At 35.2% G+C, this 23,209-nt stretch overlaps 3 protein-coding genes across 4 annotated transcripts; all 3 read left to right on the top strand.

The window, feature by feature from the left end:
* Window positions 1-822: 822 nt before the first annotated feature.
* LOC120258979 (plasma membrane ATPase 1-like) lies at window positions 823-7,781 on the top strand. Its single transcript, XM_039266484.1, has 22 exons — window positions 823-1,096; window positions 1,574-1,671; window positions 1,850-1,969; window positions 2,063-2,179; window positions 2,601-2,738; window positions 2,854-2,988; window positions 3,094-3,273; window positions 3,479-3,685; window positions 3,791-3,910; window positions 4,042-4,161; window positions 4,245-4,367; window positions 4,501-4,605; window positions 4,725-4,869; window positions 4,969-5,133; window positions 5,217-5,455; window positions 5,740-5,772; window positions 6,070-6,151; window positions 6,225-6,385; window positions 6,471-6,683; window positions 6,907-7,089; window positions 7,182-7,360; window positions 7,476-7,781. The coding sequence occupies exons 2-22, from the start codon at window positions 1,618-1,620 to the stop codon at window positions 7,570-7,572; spliced, it is 2,916 nt and encodes a 971-aa protein (XP_039122418.1). The 5' UTR covers window positions 823-1,096; window positions 1,574-1,617; the 3' UTR covers window positions 7,573-7,781.
* A 172-nt stretch (window positions 7,782-7,953) lies between these two features.
* LOC120258980 lies at window positions 7,954-9,987 on the top strand. 2 transcript variants are annotated; one of them, XM_039266486.1, is made up of 4 exons: window positions 7,954-8,405; window positions 8,569-8,674; window positions 8,899-8,956; window positions 9,429-9,985. In XM_039266486.1, exons 1-4 carry the CDS (start codon window positions 8,333-8,335, stop codon window positions 9,723-9,725), a joined length of 534 nt encoding a protein of 177 aa, XP_039122420.1. In that variant the 5' UTR covers window positions 7,954-8,332; the 3' UTR covers window positions 9,726-9,985. The 2 variants fall into 2 exon arrangements, with proteins under 2 accessions (XP_039122420.1, XP_039122419.1); XM_039266485.1 differs by having other exon boundaries at window positions 7,954-8,674; window positions 9,429-9,987.
* A 765-nt stretch (window positions 9,988-10,752) lies between these two features.
* LOC120257888 (DNA mismatch repair protein MSH4) lies at window positions 10,753-22,501 on the top strand. The gene is made up of 19 exons (XM_039265181.1): window positions 10,753-10,832; window positions 11,713-11,916; window positions 12,009-12,044; window positions 12,134-12,246; window positions 13,764-13,809; window positions 14,764-14,810; window positions 14,955-15,062; window positions 16,865-16,940; window positions 17,780-17,852; window positions 18,017-18,162; window positions 18,428-18,513; window positions 19,321-19,460; window positions 19,536-19,675; window positions 19,759-19,809; window positions 21,209-21,272; window positions 21,641-21,784; window positions 21,873-21,940; window positions 22,016-22,074; window positions 22,191-22,501. The coding sequence occupies exons 1-19, from the start codon at window positions 10,758-10,760 to the stop codon at window positions 22,438-22,440; spliced, it is 1,926 nt and encodes a 641-aa protein (XP_039121115.1). The 5' UTR covers window positions 10,753-10,757; the 3' UTR covers window positions 22,441-22,501.
* Window positions 22,502-23,209: the final 708 nt, after the last annotated feature.

Raw genomic sequence — 23,209 nt, 5'->3', positions numbered from 1 at the left:
AACTGAAATTCCGAGCTATGTTTTTTCAAATTTTTTTGACGCATGCTGAAAAATTAATCGTTCAATATACATTTACCTGAGATGAGGGGTTTGAGCTGTGAGCTCACACCCATAAATGATGATCTGTTATCATTATTAATTATTTATGTTAAGCTTTAAATTTGATATTTTTTTATTGTGCTATTCTCGTTTTACGATAATAAGGTCAAATACTGAACAATTTGTTTCGACATTTATTTATTTATTTATTTTTAAAACTATCAGAAGAATATAGAAAATGACACCAACATCATGACCACGCAACCTCCCATGGAGTGATCTACTCCACCTGTTAACTCGAGCAGGCCTACGCTACGAGGAGGTGGACTATGATGACTCAGCTTTATTTTACTTTATTTTTTCTTTATTTTTGTGTGGTTGTTGTTGTGGTGGTGAAGTGCATCATCCCATATGATCGGGCTCACTTTGGTTCCACTTTATTTTGATATTGGTTTTTTTATTTTTTTAAGCGGTTTGTCTGGTTCTTATTGTTTGTTGTAATTTTTTTTTAATAAATTTGTAATTTATCCAATTTTTTTAATAAAAAAACATAGAAAATAATATGCAATTGTGTCGGGCCGGGTCTGGCAACAGGTTGGGTCTGGATCGGGCCCGAGAACTCATTCCAGGCGTTTGGCCCAGAACTTCCAATTGGGTAGAGCTCGCTGTTCGCTGTTTGAAAATGGCGACTCTTGGCCCTTGGGAGTGATTCCCAAAGCGCGGGAAACGACATCTTGCAAGACACTATCAATGGAGCTTCTTAGGGCTTTTCGTCTACTTCCAAATGGCAAATGGAGCTCAGCTGCTTCTTTCTCCCCTTCTCCTCCTCTTCCTCTCTGTCTTTTCCATCCCAACGCTTCCACGGTCATGGTTTTGGACGACATTGCTCTTCTTTATTTAACCTCTGTTGCCCATATGCTCTTTCCCTTCTATCTCCATTTGCAATCACGGTCCCCGGTCCCTCCGGATTGGGGCTGATTGAGATTTGGAGTTGAGATCGACGTTTGGAACTGCTGGGGGTGGAGGGAATAAAAGCTGCATTCTTCTTGATTGTTAGGTATTTGAGAATTCCTGGCTTCTTATTCAAGTACATTTCATACTTTGTTATTTGAATGTTCACTCTTTCAGAAAGTATTTTGTTTCTTTTGGTGAGTAATTGATTAGCTTCAAAGTTCTCTTTTGTTAGCTAATCTAAAACTTTGGTGATTTTCTCGAGTTGTAAGGATATTTCTAGTGATCAATTGATTGATTGAGTTTATATAATGAAAGTCTTTTAATGGGTTGATTTGCATTATTTCTCTTGAGAAAGAAGATATGATTTTGTGCTAGGTTTCTTATTTTGAATGCAAAAATTATGCCTTCTATATAAAAGGCAAGGCTATTTATGGTAACGGTTTAATTGAGCGTTATAAGATGTCCTTAACTCCTGGAGGCGTTTTTGATTACTATGCTGCTGCTGCTGCTTCTCCTTGCAAAATGTCATATTATTTCCTTGAATTAAGTTTCAAGAATGTTATTTTGGCGGTGCCTGCAGGTTATTTTTGTTCTACAAAGGTTTGAGAGCACAGGGGAAGCAGGATGGATAACAAGTCATTTGCTCTGGAAGCAATTAACAAGGAAGCTGTCGATCTGGTATGTGGACCTAGCCAACTCAACTTTGTAGGGGTAGTGATAAATTTGATGTTCTTATCCTGTCCATCATTTGTGCTTGGAATTCATTGATGATTCTGAAAATATTCTTCTTGATATGGCCATTGTTCTTCTGGTGCATTTTTAATCTAACACTTTTCCTGTCTTCTTTTCCTCTCAGGAAAACATTCCTATTGAAGAGGTATTTGATGCTCTTAAATGTACAAGAGAAGGGCTGACCTCTGATGCTGTGCAAGAACGATTGGGTGTCTTTGGTTTTAACAAGCTCGAAGAGAAAAAGGTTAAACATCATTGTTGAAGGTCTTAATACTTCTTTGATTGTTTCTTATATCATTTGTTCCAACAAAGTCTTTTTTTTATCTTATATTGCCAGGAAAGTAAATTACTTAAATTTTTGGGGTTTATGTGGAATCCATTGTCTTGGGTTATGGAAGCTGCAGCAATCATGGCAATCGCTCTTGCACATGGTGGCAAAGATTTGAGAGGGAAGGTCTGGGACACAAAAACTTAACTAAAATTTTATCAATGCTTAGTTTTGGATGATACCATATCTGTAGAACAAATTGGAGGGTACATGGATTCCCCAGCCCATTTTATTTTTGGGTATGGTATGGCTAATCTTATTTCCCATCGGTCTTCTTTTTGGAGGCTAGGCCTTTCGTTCAAATTTCATAACTGGTATCATGAGTACTTTAATTAGATTGTTAATCCTTTGCCAAGAAATTTACAGTCCCCCTTAGTAATTGTCATTAAAGAAGTTGATTGGTTCTACTGCAATTCATTGGTTATCATAATGTTTCCATACACTCCTTGGACAAACTTATCTCCCTTTTGAATTTCAGTTCATCTCCTTATGTGAGTCAATATACACCAGAAACTTATTCTGCGATGTTGCTAATTGTTTTTTGCAGGAAAGAACAATTGATTTCCATGATTTTATTGGAATTGTAACATTGCTTCTAATCAATTCCAGCATAAGTTTTATTGAGGAGAACAATGCAGGCAATGCCGCTGCTGCTCTTGTGGCTCGGTTGGCACCCAAGGCCAAGGTCTGGCTTCTATTGCTCTGCTAATCAATTCTAACATCAGATCAGAGGGCAACTTGTTGGCGGTGGCATCACTGTGATAAATTTTGTGATGTTGTCTTATGATTTTTTTTTATAGGTTCTACGTAATGGTAAATGGAGTGAGGAGGATGCTTCAGTACTAGTGCCTGGTGACATAATCAGTATCAAACTTGGTGACATTATTCCTGCTGATGCTCGCCTACTCGAGGGGGATCCTTTAAAAATTGATCAGGCAGACATTCAAATCCATTTATATAGACATTTATAATTAGTGATGCATATGGTTGATAAAGAACTTCCTGAGTTAAAATTTCAAAATTTGCTTTTATGTTGCCAGGCTGCACTTACTGGAGAATCACTCCCTGTTACAAAAAGCCCTGGTGATGGAGTTTACTCAGGTTCTACATGCAAGCAAGGTGAAATAGAAGCAGTTGTCATTGCTACTGGTATTCACACTTTCTTTGGGAAGGCGGCTCATCTTGTAGAATCAACCACACATATTGGTCATTTTCAGAAAGTAGGTATTTTTGAGGTCACAGGAGTCTTCATTCACTATAGTTTTGGTTGAAAACATCTGAAATTCTTGAACATCATTCAAGAGAATCAGACCCTTATTATATTGTGTGTTCCATAGTCCATACCCTCTAACTATGTGAGAATTTAATCTATGTGCATTCATTTGTTGTACATCTGACTGACTGCTTTTTTTCCATGCTTTCCAGGTTTTGACTGCAATAGGGAATTTCTGCATTTGTTCAATTGCTATTGGAATGATCATTGATGTGATCGTGATGTGTGGTGTTCATGATCGGAAATACCGTACTGTTATTGATAATTTGCTTGTGTTGCTAATTGGTGGTATTCCAATTGCCATGCCTACTGTTCTCTCTGTCACTATGGCAATTGGTTCACATCGCTTGTCCCAGCAGGTTTGAACTAAAGCATGCCATTAATTTTATTGTTCAAATTTTCTGAATTCAGTTGTTGGCCTTGCCATTAGTTTTATAATTTAATTTTGATGTTGCTTTATGTAGGGTGCCATAACAAAGAGAATGACTGCTATTGAGGAGATGGCTGGGATGGATGTTCTTTGTAGTGACAAAACAGGAACCTTAACACTTAACAAGCTCACAGTCGACGAGAACTTGATTGAGGTTTATTGCCTTTTTGCCTCCTCATCTGTATCATGCCATCGGTCCCTTGCATTAAAAAATGTCGAGAGAATGATTTGCATCAACTTCCTGCAGCTCGTGGAATAGTCTTCATCATGTAATTCTCTTTTCAGGTTTTTGCCAAAGGTGTTAAAAAAGATACAGTTGTTTTAATGGCTGCAAGGGCTTCAAGGCTGGAAAATCAAGATGCTATTGATGCTGCAATTGTTTCTATGTTGTCAGATCCTAAGGAGGTAAATAATTTGAAAATATTTATTTATTTATTTATTTATTATTATATATTTATTTATTTATTTATTTATTTTTTTCTGAATAGGCTCGAGCTGGTATCAAAGAGGTTCATTTCCTTCCGTTCAACCCGACTGACAAGAGAACAGCTCTTACGTACATAGATGCTTCTGGGAAAATGCACAGGGTGAGCAAAGGTGCACCTGAGCAGGTAATGAACCCCACTTGCAAAATATCACTACATATTTTTTGATTTAATGCAAGACGCCCACCTGCCTAAACTAAGTAAAAATTTGATGGTGTCTCAATGAATATACTGCTGATTTTTCTGCATTTTCATGTAGATTCTCAATCTTGCATCCAATAAGGCTGATATTGAGCGCAAGGTGCATGGGATTATTGGCAAGTTTGCTGATAGAGGGCTGCGTTCTCTTGCAGTTGCCATTCAGGTTACCTAAATTCTCACTATTAGGCTACACAAGCCATATATGATGTAACCTTTGTCCTTACTTGGTTTGCAGTAAATATGGCCTTATTTATTGAGAGCTTTCTTCTTTCTTTCTTTCAGGATGTGCCTGCAGGTACTAAAGAAAGTCCAGGAGGGCCTTGGGAATTTGTTGGCCTCCTTCCTCTGTTTGATCCTCCTCGCCATGATAGTGCTGAAACAATTCGCAGAGCTCTTGACCTTGGAGTGAGCGTCAAGATGATCACAGGTTGTTCCCTCTACTTAAAATGCATTTGCAACATCAACTGTCAACCATCTTGTTGTATCTATGAGAGGCGAAACCTTTGATCACGTAAAATACTTCCAGGTGATCAATTGGCAATTGCTAAGGAAACTGGAAGGAGATTGGGTATGGGCACAAATATGTACCCCTCTTCATCTCTGCTAGGTAGTAACAAGGATGGGGAATTTGCTGTGCTACCAGTCGACGAACTCATTGAAAAAGCAGATGGTTTTGCTGGGGTTTTTCCAGGTTATTCTTTTTCTATATCTTTTGGCTTGTAAGACTTATAGATTATCCCTTCATGTCTACTAATTCTTCTGCATTGTCTGCAGAGCACAAGTATGAAATTGTACAGAGATTGCAAGCAAGAAAGCATATTTGTGGAATGACTGGGGATGGTGTTAATGATGCACCAGCACTAAAGAAGGCAGATATTGGAATTGCAGTGGCAGATGCAACTGATGCCGCTCGCAGCGCCTCTGACATTGTTCTCACCGAGCCTGGATTGAGTGTGATCATCAGTGCTGTTTTAACAAGCCGTGCCATTTTCCAGAGGATGAAAAACTATACAGTAATTTGGCATATAGATAAATACATATATTCCAATTCTTTTTGCAACATCTACATCTATAGTATCTTGTCATCACACTGTCATGCAACATAAGTCCATTTCTTGTTTCTGTTACCAACTATCAATCATTTAATTTCACATAATTCTCTGTCTCATTCACATGCTTGAAGGTTGTAATTGTTTTCCTGAATATTATGTAGCTTCAATTCTCTTGAAGTAAATAGATAAAGATGCAAATTTTGAGGTTTTCTGCTGACGGTTACTTCCCTTATATTCTCATGCAGATATACGCTGTATCAATAACCATACGTATTGTGGTAAGTTGTGAACTATCCCTATTTGCGTTGATTGCACATGTTATTTTGATATTATTTCCACACATTTTCTCAATTAACATGCATTTATGGACACACAGAAATAGTTGGACATGACTGTATAGACTAGTGACATGATTATTTGTTCTAGCTTTAGATGGAGGTATCCTTATTACCAGGAATGAACTAAAGATACACCTTTAGACGGACCTCAAGCTCATTCATATGATCAAAGGCACACTTGAGTGCAATTTTTATCTGTTCGAATCGCTTTAATTATATTTGGTTGCCCTTGAACAGCTTGGGTTTTTACTATTGAATGTCTTCTGGAAGTTTGATTTTCCTCCCTTCATGGTTCTTGTGATCGCCATTCTTAATGATGGTAAGAATCTACTCATAGGTTTAGACTTGGAGTGCACAGTTGGGTTTTTTTGTTCATGCACGTTCATGCTCAGGTACTATCATGACTATATCCAAGGACAGGGTCAAGCCATCTCCACTTCCTGATAGTTGGAAACTCTCAGAAATTTTTACCACTGGAGTAGTGATTGGTACATATCTGGCTGTAACCACTGTTATCTTCTTCTGGGCAGCTCATCAGACAGACTTCTTTGTGGTAAATCTGACACCGGACTCTTAATTTTGGATGCTTCCAGACTTTGGTGTATAACCAATTCTTCCTCTTTAATTGACATTTTCAGAATGCTTTTGGTGTTAGAAACTTTAACAAAAACAAGATTGATGAATCAGATATAGAGAAGGTCTTTGCTACTGCAGAAATGTTGGCATCTGCTGTATATCTTCAAGTGAGCACAATTAGTCAAGCTTTGATATTTGTGACCCGATCCAGAGGCTTCTCTTTCATGGAAAGACCAGGTCTGCTTCTTGTTTCAGCGTTCATCATTGCTCAACTGGTGAGATAAATGTCCTTTTTTTTTTCCCAAGATCTTCATAACAAGAAATGTTCAGCATTTATTTTTTATCTTGTTGATAAATGTGGACACGCCACCATCCTGTGAGAGGGAGCCGAACTCTCAACCTCTCACTTGGGAGGGAGAGAAATAAGTTACCACTCTCCTATCCTGGAGGTGGTATGTTCAGCATTTCATCTCATTCATTTTACATGTTCTTGGACAGGTTGCTAGTGTGCTAGCTGCACAAGCAAACTGGGACTTCGCTGGAATCAAAGGCATAGGCTGGGGTTGGACAGGAGTTATTTGGCTCTACAACATCATTATTTACTTGCTGCTTGATCCGATTAAAATTGGCGTTCGATATGCACTTAGTGGGCAAGCCTGGAACCTTGTCTTGGATAGGAAGGTCAGTAATAAATAATCCTAAATTTCCATCCATGCTGTTCACTCACACATTGCATAATATCATGAGTACTAATGGTTGGTAATGTCTCTCAGACTGCATTCACAAGCCAGAAAGATTTTGGAAAAGAGGCAAGGGAGGCTGCCTGGGCTCGTGAGCAGCGCACACTGCATGGTCTAGAGCCTGCAGATTCCCAGGTCTTCAATGATCGTCATACATTCAATGACATCAATCAAATGGCCGAAGAAGCTAAACGACGTGCAGAACTTGCAAGGTGAGCGCATTTAACGTTATAGTCTAGTCTTAATAGTTAATAGTCTCATTTATATAGTACTTATAGTCTTAAGTCTCAGTTCCTATCAACTAAAAGCATTTCGTTATATACACAGGTTAAGGGAGCTGCATACGCTCAAAGGCAAGGTAGAGTCCTTTGCAAAACTTAGAGGCCTGGATATCGACCTGGCGAATAACCATTACACTGTGTGACACTGCTTCTTATTGAATTGTTGTTTTGTTTTCAATTCATTCTGTTTTTTGTAAATGAAACATTTCATGGAATTTAAGTATCAAATATATACATATACTTGCCTCTCCTTTATCTGTGTAGGAGGTTGTGTTTGTTGTGCAGTGATTTTATCTCTATATTTAAATCATTTAGAAAATGAATTTTTCAATGACCCACATCTGCACATCTCTCTAACCTCTCTCGCTTCGCACTCCTTGTCTAGCTAAATGATGCTTTGTGCCTGTTTGATGAAATGCCAGAGAGAAATGTGTTCCTTTGGAGTAGTTCGTTTGTTGTCCATGCATTGTGAAAACGGTGGCATGGTGACTGAGAGTGTTGTTTGCTGAAATGAAGGCTTAAAATCCGTAATCTTGGAGTCCTATGATACCTTCCTCTGCTTTGCTTGCTGACCATCAGCTTGCATACTTAATGCAGGCAACCATTTGTTCATCGTCATCAGGGAAGGCGTGAAACAGTAAGTTCTCTTACCTGTGGTGAGTTTGTCTGCGCTCCGTTACAGTTTTCTTTCATTATTACTGGTTCTAAATATGGTTGCAATTCTTGGATACCTTTTTGCCTTGAAAAAGAAAAGGTAATTGCATACATGAGATGGCTTCTATTCTGGGTCAAGGTATCAAAACAAAGCTGAGAAATTGGAATTCCAAACTTCCAGCTCCTGCTTGCTTTTGTATTATGTTTTTTAAGTAGAAGTCTTCCTTTTCATTATTTATATAGTAGATTATGTTCATAACTATAGTCTTGAAGCTCTGCATCACATCACTGATGGGAAACCGGAGTTCTTTGCGAAAACATGGTAATGTTTCTATCTCCCTTTGCCATCCTTCCTTCTTATGTTACTCATAAGTCACAAAGGTTCCTTCATTTCGAACTAGTTCTGAAAGAGTTGCTTCAGACTGACAACTCTGAGAGTAACTGCAAATATATATTTCCCTTAAACTGGATGTTTTCTTTCTCAGATATGCTTGGAATTGAATCAGTATTGGTAGACATCTTTGTACTTTCATTTAAGGATAAAATTCTTAATTTTGAAGAATTCTGTGAGGCTTTTCTTGATATCTGTAGGTAAGAACAGTTTGATTTCAGATCTTAACTATGCTTTTTGTTTTTTTCAAATTTTTTTTATTGTTCTTTTCACCTATGTGGATGAGCCAATCATTGAAAGAAAAAGAAGACTTTATGTTTGCGGTTTTGTTCACTTGTATTTGTTTAAATGCTGCCCTTGGTGTTGTTTATTTCACTTTAAAATATGATTGATGTATATATTTTTTTTCTGTTGATTTGATCAGCAAGCTTAACTCGATCATGCCCGGTAGGCATTTTTGTGTGCCTCTTCAAGAAGTTAAAGTGAGTTAATCTCCCACTGTCTCCCTCAGTTTTCTGTTTTGTTTTTAACCATTGATTTCATACTTGAAATTCTATGATATATGTGGTAGCACTTTTATGCATGAAACTATTGTTCAATGATAAAACAAAATCGTTCACATTTCAAGTCAGAAGAATTTCTCCACAGTGAGCATGTAATTAAAAGACTCAAGAATCCATTGAAATTTTACTGAATTCTTACAGAATACTTTATTAAAGCTAATTATGTGCTATTTATGTTGTCTAGGCCAACATTAGCTTGTAAGTTCACAAAGCATGAACATAGTCTTTCAAATTTTGTGAGGTTTTCCCCATTTACTTACTCAATTGCTATTCAAAATTAACCATAAAACACCTGCTTTAAATCACAAGTTCTTGATATCCATTGTTCTTTCAACTCTAATGTTCTTTGAAATCCTTGTGCCTTACAATGCCTTTTCCTTTTACATTGCAGCTTTGTTATGAGGAATGGAAAGATTCCAATTCAGGATTGGATGAAGAGGAGAAGAAAAATTTGATCATAAGGCTCCTTAATGAACACGCAGTTATTAATCATACAAATGATTCTGTCTTGATGACTGGACTTATTACGCCACCGGTTGCTATGATCTTCAAGCGTCTGGTTCCCGACTTCATCTTCGTGCCAGCTGTTACAGTTATTGCAGTTATTGTGGCCAAAATGATACAGAACATCAAGCAAAATGATAATGTGGCATATGAGTTTCAGAGCTCTTCTCCTCAAAAACACTAGAGAAGTTCGTATTATTCGTGAGCCAAATTGTTCATGCATATTTATTTTTCCTATAATTTCTCACAGCTCAAGTTCTTATTTAGAAACATCAAATCAATTGTTCATATGCTGTATGAGTTTTTGGATAATATGAGGCACAATATGATTTACAGTTTGAGTGGCTTTCTTTCTTTGTATGAAGTTTGGAAAAACATCAGGAATGTCAATTCAATGAAGCATCATATGTGAATGTATATACATTAGCACTCACTTGTATTCAAACAAACTCAATACTAGACTCTGGTAATAATATATTTATGTAATTATTTTTTTTTAAAATAGGTTTGTTGGCATAAACCACCTTGAAATCTATTGTATTTTCAGGTAACTCTTTTAACTTATTTTATAAATCAGTTTTAAATTTTGTTTCCAAATTTATAATGCCATCATCTTAAATCTTTATAGTAGGAATTCTAATTATTCCTCATAATGTCATTAAATCCCGATAATAATGAGTATGTTTAAATTTAAAATAAAACCTACATATTCAAATAGAGGTTGTTATGATCTATAAATTGTGACACAAATCTCTGAAATCTTCTCATATATTTATCTATTTTTTTTTAATCAAGTTTGTTTGCGTAAAACACCTTGAAATCTATTATATTTTCAGGAAACTCCTTAATTTTCTTTTAATTATAACAGTGATATCTTTGTAAATCTTTGTAATGAGAATTACATCTATTTCTTAATTATAACAGTGATATTCTCTATAATCCCAGTAATTATGAGTATTTTTAAAATTTAAAACAAAGCCTACATTTTCCAAATATACGTTGTTATGTTCTATTAATTATTATTATTTTGATTAAATATGTTCTATTAATTATGATATAATCTTTTAAAATTTTATTGCAAATCTTTGCAAACGGTCACCTGGCCTTGAAAAAAAAAAGCCCGCCCAAAATTTACACTTGTCTCCCCGGCCTATAAATAGACCACTCCTCCTCAACGGGCCATTCATAGCTTCTTTTCATCGTCGTTGCAGAGGCGATGGAGGACGACGAGGGAGGAGGTGTTGGAGCTTCAAGCACTGTGGTAGGGCTGATCGAGAATCGAGCCAAAGAGGTCGTCTCCCCTCTCATCCATTTCCTCTTTTCTTCTATTTTTGTTCTGTTTTCTCTCATCTTGGTACTGAGGATTTAGGGTTTCTGAGATGATCGATGGATCTTATGACTCTAGTAGTAAGAAGAGAGTTTTGATCTGTGTTTGTATGATGTCTGCTTCTTGAAATATTGGATTGGTTTATTGATGTCTGTTCTTCGGAATGGTTTTCATGAGATGATTTGTTGTTATGCCTTATCTTGATGTCTGTTTCTTGAATGGTTTGTACTGCGAGTTTCTAGTTATACCATTTGGAGTGGTTTTTAATCAAAAGTTTTGTTGATGAAATATCTTCTGTGCATTGGACATTGTTTTGGATGTTTTTGATTTGTTTTGCTTTCCTTGGACAGAGTTCTTGAAGCTAGAATTAACCATTTATATCTTGATGATATACCCTTTCTCTATGTCTGTTTATTTGAATCTTGGAATTGTTTATTGTGCAAGGTTCTTGTAAGATCATTTGGATTGCTTCCAATTAAAAGCTTTATCTGTGAAATATCTTCTGTTTCTTGAACATTAATTAGGTGTTTCTGGTTTATTGTGGTGTTCTTGGACAGCGTTTTTGAAGTTAGAAATGCCTATTTAGAAGTGGGCCAAAAAATATATTTAGTTTAGGGTTTATCTGTGAAATTGCTTTAAGATTTTTTAATAATTTTCTTCGGGGATGCCGATCATTTTCGCAATTGAAATGCTGTTCACTGTAGTTACTGAAACTTTTTTTGGATTTAGGTCTAAGATAGTCTGGATTTTGAATTCTGTTTCAAGAATGATCTCTTACTTATTATTATTATTATTATTATTATTATTATTTATTTTTTGCTCTTTTCCGAGTATCTTTTTGCAGGTTGGTGTGGCTGCCTTTGACTTGAGGTCGGCCTCACTTCATCTTTCTCAATACATTGAAACTAGCTGCTCATATCAAAACACGAAGACCTTGCTACACTTTTACGACCCTATGGTGATTATTGTTCCCCCAGTCAAACTGGCACCAGATGGTATGGTTGGAGTGTCAGAGCTGGTGGATAAATATTACACATCAAACAAGAAGGTGTTGATACTTTGTAAGCATTGTTGTTTACTTTCTCTTTAGTCTACCTTAGTGATGTATTTTTTTTTTCTCTGTTTTTTCACTTCTCTCAGATCACCATGTCTCGAGGTTGCTTTGATGACACAAAGGTCATATACGCTAATACTTTTCTCAATTTAAATCTTCTTTATGATTGCTTGCAATGGTATGCTAACTTTGTGATAATTTGTCCATTAAGGGTGCTGTGCTTGTTAACAATTTAGCAGCAAAGAAGCCATCTGCTCTTGGCCTGGATACTTACTACAAGCAATACTATCTCTGCCTTGCTGCTGCTGCAGCTACTATCAAATGGTATGCTGTGTTTTCTTTCCTTACATTAATTCAATCACAATAATTGAAATTATTATATATTTTAACTCACTGAAGTTGCTCCTTCCTAAAGAGCGAATTTCTGCCATATGAACTGTAATGTACATTATCACTAATTTGGCCCTACCATTTGTTTGCTGCAACTAACCATTATAGTTATTTTGCTTGGTGAAATTTTAGGATGTACAAATTGAAAAATCATGTTGGTTATCATATTGGTTGATGTTTTCTGGCATTGTTTTTCTCACACTTTTGAAGATGGTGTGAAATTAGACAAAGTTCATGATGTAATAAGATGCCATAGTATTAAATATACAGTATCAAGTTAGTTCATGGTTTAGTGCGTCAGATATTGTGCTCTTTGTCTACAAGCTTTTCTAATGGTAATGGAGAAATTTTGGAAGTGGTAATCAACTTTTATAAAGATCTACTAAAATTAGCAAATCTCTTAGTATAGGCATGGGTGTGATGGATGCGGTTCAGAAGTATAAAAGCTAGGTTGTGGCTAGGGGTTTTTACAGCATTTGATCTCATGAAATTCCTTGAGAATTTCTGGTTTCTGAAATTTGAAAATCATAAATATAGTTTGATTTGTTGCATAAATCAGTGCTCAACTTTTGACACTATGAGGTCTAATTTTGTATGTCAAAAACTTGAAATTGTTGTTTTTGATCAAGAATAGATTAAATGTCACCATATATGTAGAACCCTTGAATATCTTCCCTACACTTAAATCTGGTGAGCTCAATCTTTCTATCACTTCTGTGGCCAACTTCTACTGCATGTATTTCTTAGATTTCATTGAATGTAGACTTTGTAGATGGCTAGCAGCTTTTTCCTCCTACATAGTAACAATGATTTTAGATCTGTTTATTCTTTATGGAATATGTTGAAAAGGGAAAATTGCTTATACATTATTAATCCTTACCCTCATGGATGCTCCTTTCTTATTACTATTATGGAGTTGCTGGAGGCTCACATGAAAATTCTGAGGTCTACTAGTATGGAGTGAGCAAAGGGCACCATTGACATGCTATTATCTTACTATGTTTGCTTTTATTTCCAATTGCATGGCATCCAACATTTCCAAAGCATATCACAAATTCTTTCCTCATTGTAAAAAACTTCTTGTTGTATGTTTATCATGCACAAATTCTGGGGTATTCTAGAATAAAGTAAATGACATCCAATAATATGTTATTGCTTTCTCATTTTTGCTATTGTTTTGAACATGTATATTGCATGACATTCAGCATTTCCAAAGCATGCAAATTCATTCAGATATTATTTACAAGTTCTTTTCTCCATTTCGTCAATCTTGCTGCTGGATATATCAGACAATTGACATTGAAGTTCTCTCTGGTTTGAAATTATTTTCCCATAAAATTTGATGCTATAATTTAAGTTCTTAGGTGACTCATCTAGTTTGCAACATCCAAATGTAAGGACACCTTGATGCTATTATCTATATGCTTATGATATCTTTTACGCATGCACAGGATTGAGGCAGAAAAAGGCGTGATTGTTACCAATCACTCACTGACGGTACATTTATGTGCTTCCTATAAAGTGTTTTTTAGGTTGCCTTGAGGTGATCATCACTGGTGCCAACTCTGAATATACCGTCTCTATTCCCATTTGTTTTTCATTAATTTGAAGGTCAATTTTAATTAAATCTGGTATTGGAAAGATAAAAATTATAATGTGTGTTTTGGTAAACAATGAGCAAAAATCAATTTTGTATTATCTTATTTACACAGTTTTCCTTTTTCCTTTTCTTTTTTGGTAAACAATGAGCAAAAATCAACTTTAATTGGGGGGTCGTTGCATTCCCATTAATGTCACGCCACATATGAAGTCAATCTGCTGTTTGTTAGGAGGATATGATGACCAAATACGTTAGCTCTAGTATAATACTAGTTTGAGTCTGGAGGAGACATGCAAGAAGTGTAGATGAGATCAACACAAAGTCTGAAACCTGCACATAGTTTTGCAAGTTATACTAGAACTGTCAGTAGGCACATGTTAACTGGACAAGTTTCCCTTTGTAACTAGAAAGATGTGTGGCCATTTATTTGGAATAGTGATGGTTTAATTATTAATTTTTATTGGATGAGTCAGCTCTCTTCATCAATTCTGAACTTTCATACTAAGTTTTGTATAATTTTCTTGGGTATTAATTTAACTAGAGATTGCAAAGATATTCAAAGCCTATTTGGAAGCATCTTACTGAACTTTAAACTTGAGACTCAAACTTGAAAGAACTTATGCACTATATCTATTTGTCATTAGTCATATTACTAAGTTAACTGTTTTAAGAAATGTCCAGAAATGATTATTGTAGATGGACCCTGAAACTTTTCTGGAACATTGTTTTCTTACCTTAGCATATGCATGTCGAGAACTTCTTAGACACAGTTATTCATGATTATATCAGTAACTTCAAATTTTGGAACATGAAATGCACAAGATTTTTTTGACATATGCTAAACCTTCCAGGTCACATTTAATGGTTCATTTGACCACATGAATATTGATGCAACCAGGTACTGTTTATGAATTCGTTGAAATTCCCATGATCCAATATTTTAGCACAGTGCTTTTTCTGTTTTTAGGGGTGGCATGGCATATTTTTCATAGTGCACTATGATCTCATTATATATATACTGACATTCTTTTCCCACATACAGTGTTCGGAATTTGGAGATTATTGACCCATTACATATTGAACTCTGGGGCTCAAGCAACAAGAAGAGAAGCCTATTCCATATGTTGAAAACAACAAAGACAATTGGCGGGTAAGTTAAATTGACATAGCTACTTAAACAATCTTCATTCTAGTGTGAAACTTGCACTTGTGTTTCCCTAGATTATAGGACATATCACTATATTGGTTTACTTCTTCGTCTGCAATATCTGTTAGGGGTTATTTTTGAGTTTGTGTTTGATGAATCAATGTTTTTGAAGAAGTAGAATCTTTAGGATGAGATGATCATTTATTTTCTTAGGCTGACATTTTTGTTCACTAAGAAAACCATATTGTTTCACATGGTATTTTAGTGCCTTGACTAGAAACATTGGCAAATGCCACTCTGTTAAAAATATACAAACCAACCTATAACGTTTGAAAACATAATGAAAATAAACATATACGAAGGGTACTTAAAAATTTGTAAGGAAGATATCTTATTACCTTAAAATATTGTCATGTTGATTTTGGGTTTTAATAAGAAGTCTGTGTAATTGCCTGATGAGTATTTGGTTTCTGGTTGTAGAGTTCACATAATCTTGTAGTAAAATTTCATGAATTTCTGGTGACAATTAATTAGAATAAATGTAGAATACCATTTGCAATCTCACGGGGGCCTCTGATATTATTGTAAAGATCATGTCATTTCCATATTTATCTTATTTGTAATTGATTTAATTCATTTGATTCTCTTATTGAACATATCAATTTGTATAATGTAAATATAGTCACATGTCCATTCTATTATCATCTCTGTTGCTCGTTTATGCATTCTTATTTGAGTTGGTGGACATTGTTTGAGCATAACCAACATGAAATAACCAACTTGGTGTTTTTACTTAAAAAAAGCCTCAAAATCTCCAAAGATTCATTCCAGCCCAATTACTTTATCTTCCTTATTTGGAATTTGGATTAACCTGTCATTTGATTTCTTCTGCCTTAAATGTGGAAATTATGGAATTGGCTAACATCTGCACTTATCACCTTTCATGTTCCTTCATTAGTTTCGTTTTCCCTCTTCATTCTACTTGTCTACCTCCTTCAGTGTCAATTTTGAGTGCACATGCTTTAGCTGTTAGGGCCTTTTTTTTTCCCAACTCACAGCCATGTTATTTTGCCATCACAATTTTTTGTGGAAACAAGCTTAAAACTTTATTCAACAGAAGATTCTATTAGCTAAATAATTTTCATGCTACAACAAAATCAAAACTTTCCACCATTTTCACCTTTTTTTTTTTATGTTATGGTGGTGAGAAAAGAGCAATTCTGTCCCGTGCTTGTTGGTAGTGAACTGGCACCTGGACGAATCATTATGGCATATGAGGGTTAATAGCTTGGATGGAGGCCTAGAAGGCAGAGGAAATGGGGAAGAAGAGCATGGGCAAACACCATTTTCTTTATTTTTCTTTTATATCAGGTATAGTTTAGTTTGGATGAAGACCTAGAAGGCAGAGAAATGACCTGTTTATTTGTCTATATATCACATACATACATGTGTCTTTTAAAATGAAGGATCCACTCGGTGTGCACTTACTTAGCTAAAAGTAAAATTGTAACCAGTAGTTATCACCTGAGCTGGCTTTGCTATATAAGACTGAATATGAATAATTAAAAATATGATGACAGTCAAAATCATGAATGGGGATGGGTTCAATGGTGTCAATAACTGTATGATCAATTTATCCTCTTTTTCATTGTATCACCTGCTAGGGCCAACCTTTTTTTATCAAATTTGTCATAGGATATGCTTTTGATTCTCATAATATATTGTTTGTTGACACAAAAAGCATGCTTATGTATCTTAGTCTGTAGTGCTCTCTCTCTCTCATATTTATTTTTTATTATATGCAGAACAAGATTACTACGTGCCAACTTATTGCAGCCATTAAAAGATATCAATACTATTAATGCTCGTCTTGATTGTTTGGTCAGTATTAGTATTTTTCTTCATCCCTTAAGCTAGTTTATTTTTTGTTTGAGAGGATGACATTTACTTTTGCTGCAAATATACTTCATCGAGCCTTGTTGTGCACACTATGTCATATATTTACATTTTTGACTCATTATTCCCTCTTCAACCGCTTCTTTATAATGAACTAATGACTTTGGAAAGAATGCACTTGAAAAAAAGTTGCATATGTAGGTTTGGAACAGTGAGTAAACCGATTGATGGGGATTAAAAACTCAACTAATCTACCAAGAAATGTGTTGTGTCAGCATAATGGGATTCAAAACATTTTGTGTAGCATGCATATAGTTGGTGACTGAAAAGGCAAAACAAGGTATGATGTAAAATATTAAGCAATGTAGCATCATTATTTTCTTTTGTGCTCATGATGTGAGTATGCTTTAAAATACAATTTCATCTTAAACTTGTCATTATCACCTGCATTTGTTGCTACTTAAATTTGTTTATGTGTTCTTGCCAAACAAACTGTCTGCATGTGTAGAATTGCCTGTTAATTTCTTAAAATGTCCTTTGAAGTAATTAGGTGTCTAGGTGAAATATATAGGATTCATTACATTATGTCTGTTGTTTGATTTATTTTAGTGTTTCTTTGTGTTGCCAAATTGTTTCGAAAATAGTGCCACTCTGTTCATTTTTGGAACAAACTCAATAGTGGTAACTTACCTTAAATTTGTAGACAGAACTTGAACTTTAGGATCTTTTCAGGATGAGTTAAATGAACAGTGAAGAGCTATTCTTTGGTTTATCTCATCATCTTTGCACATTTTGTAAGAAACTCAAAATTCAATATCTTTCAGGATGAGCTAATGAGCAATGAGGAGCTATTCTTTGGTCTATCTCAGGGCCTACGTAAATTTCCAAAAGAAACCGGTAATCACATTAATATTGATATCTTCATGGGATCCATGGTTTTGTTTTCTTTTCTCTTTATGGCTTGCTCTCACTCTCTTGACAATTTTTATTTTGCTTGTGGTCTAGATAATATACTGTGTGCCTTCTGTTTCTTGATTCATTTTTTTTTGTATGTGGTCTAGATAAAGTACTATGCCATTTCTGTTTTAAGCCAAAAAAGGTCACAGATGTGGTTCTAAAGCCAGCCAATGGTAGAAAGAGTCAAATGCTAATATCAAGCATCATCATTCTCAAAACTGCTTTAGATGCTCTTCCTTTCCTGTCTAAGGTAAAGCAGCTGCTGCTCTTGGCAGAGTCTTAATCTATTTTGTAACAACTTGGGCTCATTATCATACATCATTCATGCGACATTCTACTGATTCTGGTGTTCTTTGTTCTTTTTGAATGAGATGCATGGTCATTTGTTATTGGAGTTCAATAAGTCAGAAAAAATATGTATTTACTGCTGTCTGATATTGACTATATTTTGCTTGTTTCACATGACTTCTTTTCACTACTAGTGTTTTTGCTATGTTAATGATGCAATGCTTCAGGTGCTGAAGGATGCCAAAAGTTTTCTCCTTTGCAACATCTATAGGTCTATCTGTGAAAATCCAAAGTATGAAGAAATGAGAAAGAGGTTTGGTTATCTTTGTGAAATCTTCTGCCTGAATTGCATGTTTATTAAATGATATATTCTGCTCAAATTGCATAGCTCTTTTCTGACATAAGGTGTTTCTCAATGGTTAAACATTAAGAAAAATGTTATGTTTTTCAAACTGGCGGCTATTCAACGATATCTTTGAATTAATGGACCAGACATACCACTTTGTTTCCTTGTGGCCAACACCTGCCTTGCTTGTAATAACAGTTTGTATTTAATCTTCACCTATCTTTCTCCATAAAGAACTTGTGGACCAGACATGTTAGCTTTATTTGTTAAGGGTGAATATGATCAATAAAATATGGATGCCATTGATGTGTATAAAACAGTTGCAAGTGAATTTATAGTATATTTGATGGAGATGCAATTAGAATTTTTCGAGATGGGCCAATATAATTTTCTTGAGCTTAACTCAAATTTGTAGTATATTTGTTTCTCAGTATTGTAGCCTGGTGGTGACATACTCTTTCTCATTTTATACTTCATCTATTCAAGAAATATTTAGCAACTATGGTGTGTCTTACTACTGTAGCCTTGGCTAAGTTTTAAAGCCCTAATTTTGCACTTATTCTCGTGGTACTGCAACAACTTTTATTACTATTTAGTGCATTAGGTACTTTCTTCGAAATTTGTTCATCACAATATAATCGGCTGTTGTTACATATTTTGCAGTACTTGGTTTAATTGTTATTAATTTTAAGGGATATGAAGTTATTGCTGCTACTTTCTTTGGATGTCATGGGATTTGCTAATTATTATTGAATTATGGTGTCTCTCTCCTAGAATTGCAGGTGTCATTGATGAGGATGTAGTGCATGCCAGAGTTCCTTTTCTTGCCTACACTCAACAGTGTTTTGCAGTCAAGGCTGGTGTGGATGGCCTACTTGATGTTGCTCGGCGTTCTTTTTGTGATACTAGCGAAGGTATTTCAAAGTCCAACCAGAAGTCTATAATTAATGTTTCTTTTGTTTTTTGTTGCTGATAAAATATTTTAATAGCTATACATAACCTTGCAAACAAGTACCGCGAGGAATATAAGCTGCCAAACTTGAAGATACCCTTCAATAATAGACAAGGATTTTACTTTACTATTCCACAAAAGGATGTAAACGGAAAACTTCCTGGAAAATTCATACAGGTTTGATGTGTACCTTTTCTCATATTCTCATATTCTATGTGATAATTTCTTGTCACTTCTTTTATTATTATTAACATGAACAGGTCATGAAACATGGGAAAAACATTCATTGCTCAACCTTTGAACTCGCATCTGTAAGTAATGCATGCTCCCTTTTTAGCAAGGTCAATTTATTGTTCATGATGAATATGTAGTTTTAAAATTATACTTCTATTGTTTTCAACACTATATAATACATGGTTCCCTTTACTTTTCTAGATATGTGATCTAATTTTGTGCTATTATGATAACCATCTAAAGTTTTAAAGAAAAAATCTTGAACTATAAAATTATATTCCAAAGTTTCGATGCTCTTATCAGTTTTTAATGTAGATCATGTGTGGCTTGAGTTGAATAATATTAGAGATGCAAGAGTCAAGCTGATTAAGTTGGCTGAAGTAGGATTTTTTTGTGAAACTAAAGTTAGAGATGCAAGAATCAGGCTCATACATGTCATCCTGATTCATCTGTCTCCTTAAAGAAATCTTTTATTGTATGTTAGGCCCCAGCTGACTTTATGTATACCCCAACATCCTCCAATATCCTGTGGTAGCTACACTTTCCAAGCATTATGTGCATTCTTCAAACTTTTGTTATTTAGACGACCTTCAACTCCATTACACCAATCTATTCTTTATTGATGGCTGTCAGTTAAGAAGAGTATGTTTTAATTGCATTGTTAAAGGTTATTTTACCTCCTTCCGAACATTCTTAAAAACTTATATCTACTTGTGTTTACTTCATGCATTCCAACCATGATTGCATGTATCTCTGAGAACAAGCAAGATTTCAAGTGAATCTTGTATTATGCTATGACTCAGCAAATCACAGACTGCATTACTTCTGTTATCACCCTCTGTACTTTATTTGATTACTGCACCTAGAGAGAACGGTGCCAATGATTTACTATTCAGTTCTACTTATTTCTATTTACTTTATGTATTTCCCACTTTGGTAGGTTTAGCATGGTGATGACTCATTTAGTTATAAAAATAATTTGAATGTGAATATCATCTTAAATGAGCTTACACTTCCCTATCCTTGTTTTTGTTTTGGTCTCAAATTTGATGCTTAACTTAATGGATCTCTGATTGGTAGCATCACTGTCTCTGTTTTAATCATTTATATATCATTTTTTCAACAGTAAACTTCTAATGTTTCTGTTGAACTACTGAAGATCATGTTCCTCTATTTCCTTAGGCTGTAAAAAGATGGATCTATAATTATTATTTATATCATCTCCATTGATCTTGCAGTGCACAATTTGTGAATTTATGTTGGCCTAAATTTGATGCTTAACTTAGCCGGCTTCTGATTAACAAAATCAGTGTGAATTGTTTTGGTCATTTTTATATCATTTTTTTGTAAGTGAAGCTACTAAAGCCATGTTCCTTTACGTGAAACTGTGATGCCCATTTTTGTAAATCAAGGACTCCATCGTTACTTTGAGAATAATTCTTTTGAGATATGATGTGTTGCTCATTTATTTTGCAGCTAAATGTTAGAAATAAGTCTGCAGCAGCTGAATGCTTTATGCGCACAGAGATTTGTCTAGAAGGTTCTTATATACATTCTTTCACACATTTGTGAGGTTTTCAGCATATTATCATGCTAGTCAATTTCTTGCGAAAGATCAAAATTTTCTTTGATAGTCTTATTATAATCCTGTGGGACATAAATTTGCTTTTTCATATGCTGCAAATTTTTCAAAGGCTGTATGATCTTCATGCAGTTATAGTTTTGGCTATAAGCTATTTTCCTGTTCTTTCTTTATGTTTAGTGTGTACTATGCATAAACATTCTTAACCCATCTGATGCTAAAGGGCACACAAACATGTTTTCTCTTTAATGTTTCCATTTTGGTAAATTTTTCATCTTTTAAGAACTATTTAATGCTTTTGCTATTTCATATCAATTTTCCTACAGCACTTCTGGAAGTCATAAGAGAGGATATCTCTCCATTAACATTGCTTGCGGAGGTCCTGTGCTTGCTAGACATGATTGTGAATTCATTTGCACATACAATATCCACCAAGCCTGTTGACCGCTATACAAGACCAGAGTTCACAGGTTTGACATTTTCTCCTTTTGCCTTGCAAAAATCATACATGCTTCGCACAAGCATTTGGAGATGCCTGACTGTGGTCTAAAACTGCAGATAATGGTCCTATGGCAATTGATGCTGGAAGGCATCCCGTTCTAGAAAGCTTGCATAGTGATTTTGTTGTGTGAATTCTCTTTATCCTAGTTACCTTCTGGCTACATTCTTCAAAAGGTTGAGTCAGTTGGTTTCTCATGCAGCCCAACAATTTGTTTCTTTCTGATGCATCAAACATGATTGTTGTCATGGGGCCAAACATGTGAGACTCCATTGTTCTACTTGGACTTTATTGGCAATATTGTTTTTTAATGCATTATTCATTTAATCGTTGTGGCAAGTATTGATCTCTTCTGTGCAATGCATTATTTTGTCCAGGAGTGGGAAAAGCACTTACCTTCAACAAGTTTGCCTGATAGTTCTTCTTGCGCAAACTGGTTGTTATGTTCCTGCTAGATTTGCCTCTCTGAGGGTGGTTGATCGCATGTTTACCCGTATAGGCACAGGGGACAATGTTGAATACAACTCTAGCACTGTATGTTGCCTTGAAGCTTTATTTCCATTTTTCTTGGAGTTCCTATCTACTTCGATTCATTATTGCTGGATTTTCATAGTGATGTGTGGGTAATCTCAATATTTCCTCAATTTATTTCCTTCTTTCTCTATATTAGCAATGCTACTATTTTTATACTTAAGTTAGATATAGTGTAACTGTTTCCAAAGTAGTTTCCTTTTATGTTGAAGATTATTTCTAGACATGAATTATTGGCAGCAATCTTTAAAATTTGTTTCAGTACATTCCCTTTCTATGATATTGCAAATTTTTTCTCTTTTAGAACAGGTGGTGTGTTCAAGAGAATATCCTCTAGTAATGTCTTAGCAGGTTTACATAAAGGTTCCTTTTTCTGCCGCTTTCATAACTTGTCAAAGTAGGTATGGTAAGTAAAGGCACCACCTCATTGTTAGATTTGGTGCCCAACAGAGCTATATTGATTATGATGTCGAGACATTTTATATTTGACTTATTTCATGCTTACTTGAGGTTTGCTTAGTAGTATGGTATATACATCTTGATGGCCACTAGCATGCAGTTAATAGTCATATATAGGGATGCATAATGATTCATGGGTGCACTGCTTTTGCCAAAAGTGCAAACTGACAAGCTAGACCAGCAAGCAGGTACTGTCCCAGAATGCCAAAAAAGATAACATTTTCTCAGGCCAAAAGGTTAACATGAGTGCTGCCTACCAGAAGATATATTTTTGATCGCTCTGATCAGTAGGACTTATTTATTGGGTAATGCGAGCAGGGCGTTGGTGCCGTCGGTGTAAGTCTCGCGAAGGCTTGTATTGTGAGTTCAGTGGATGATATCGCACTCATTAAGGCAAAGTAATATT

Source organism: Dioscorea cayenensis, chromosome 4 (assembly GCF_009730915.1).
Source record: "Dioscorea cayenensis subsp. rotundata cultivar TDr96_F1 chromosome 4, TDr96_F1_v2_PseudoChromosome.rev07_lg8_w22 25.fasta, whole genome shotgun sequence".
In the NCBI taxonomy this organism is placed as follows: Eukaryota; Viridiplantae; Streptophyta; class Magnoliopsida; order Dioscoreales; family Dioscoreaceae; genus Dioscorea; species Dioscorea cayenensis.
The sequence above is the reverse complement of the archived record's forward strand: the minus strand, read 5'-3'. Positions and strand labels throughout refer to the sequence as shown.

Excerpts from the sequence above, each read along its gene's own strand:
- LOC120258979 (XM_039266484.1), top strand. The coding sequence starts at position 1,618 with ATGGATAACAAGTCATTTGCTCTGGAAGCAATTAACAAGGAAGCTGTC. Across the intron at positions 2,989-3,093 it reads ATCCTTTAAAAATTGATCAG|GCTGCACTTACTGGAGAATC; the intron begins GCAGACATTCAA and ends TTATGTTGCCAG. Across the intron at positions 3,911-4,041 it reads TCGACGAGAACTTGATTGAG|GTTTTTGCCAAAGGTGTTAA; the intron begins GTTTATTGCCTT and ends TTCTCTTTTCAG.
- LOC120258980 (XM_039266485.1), top strand. The coding sequence starts at position 8,403 with ATGGTAATGTTTCTATCTCCCTTTGCCATCCTTCCTTCTTATGTTACT. Across the intron at positions 8,675-8,898 it reads GCTTTTCTTGATATCTGTAG|CAAGCTTAACTCGATCATGC; the intron begins GTAAGAACAGTT and ends TGATTTGATCAG. Across the intron at positions 8,957-9,428 it reads TGCCTCTTCAAGAAGTTAAA|CTTTGTTATGAGGAATGGAA; the intron begins GTGAGTTAATCT and ends TTTACATTGCAG.
- LOC120257888 (XM_039265181.1), top strand. The coding sequence starts at position 10,758 with ATGGAGGACGACGAGGGAGGAGGTGTTGGAGCTTCAAGCACTGTGGTA. Across the intron at positions 19,676-19,758 it reads TTCCTGGAAAATTCATACAG|GTCATGAAACATGGGAAAAA; the intron begins GTTTGATGTGTA and ends TAACATGAACAG. Across the intron at positions 22,075-22,190 it reads GTTGTCATGGGGCCAAACAT|GAGTGGGAAAAGCACTTACC; the intron begins GTGAGACTCCAT and ends TATTTTGTCCAG.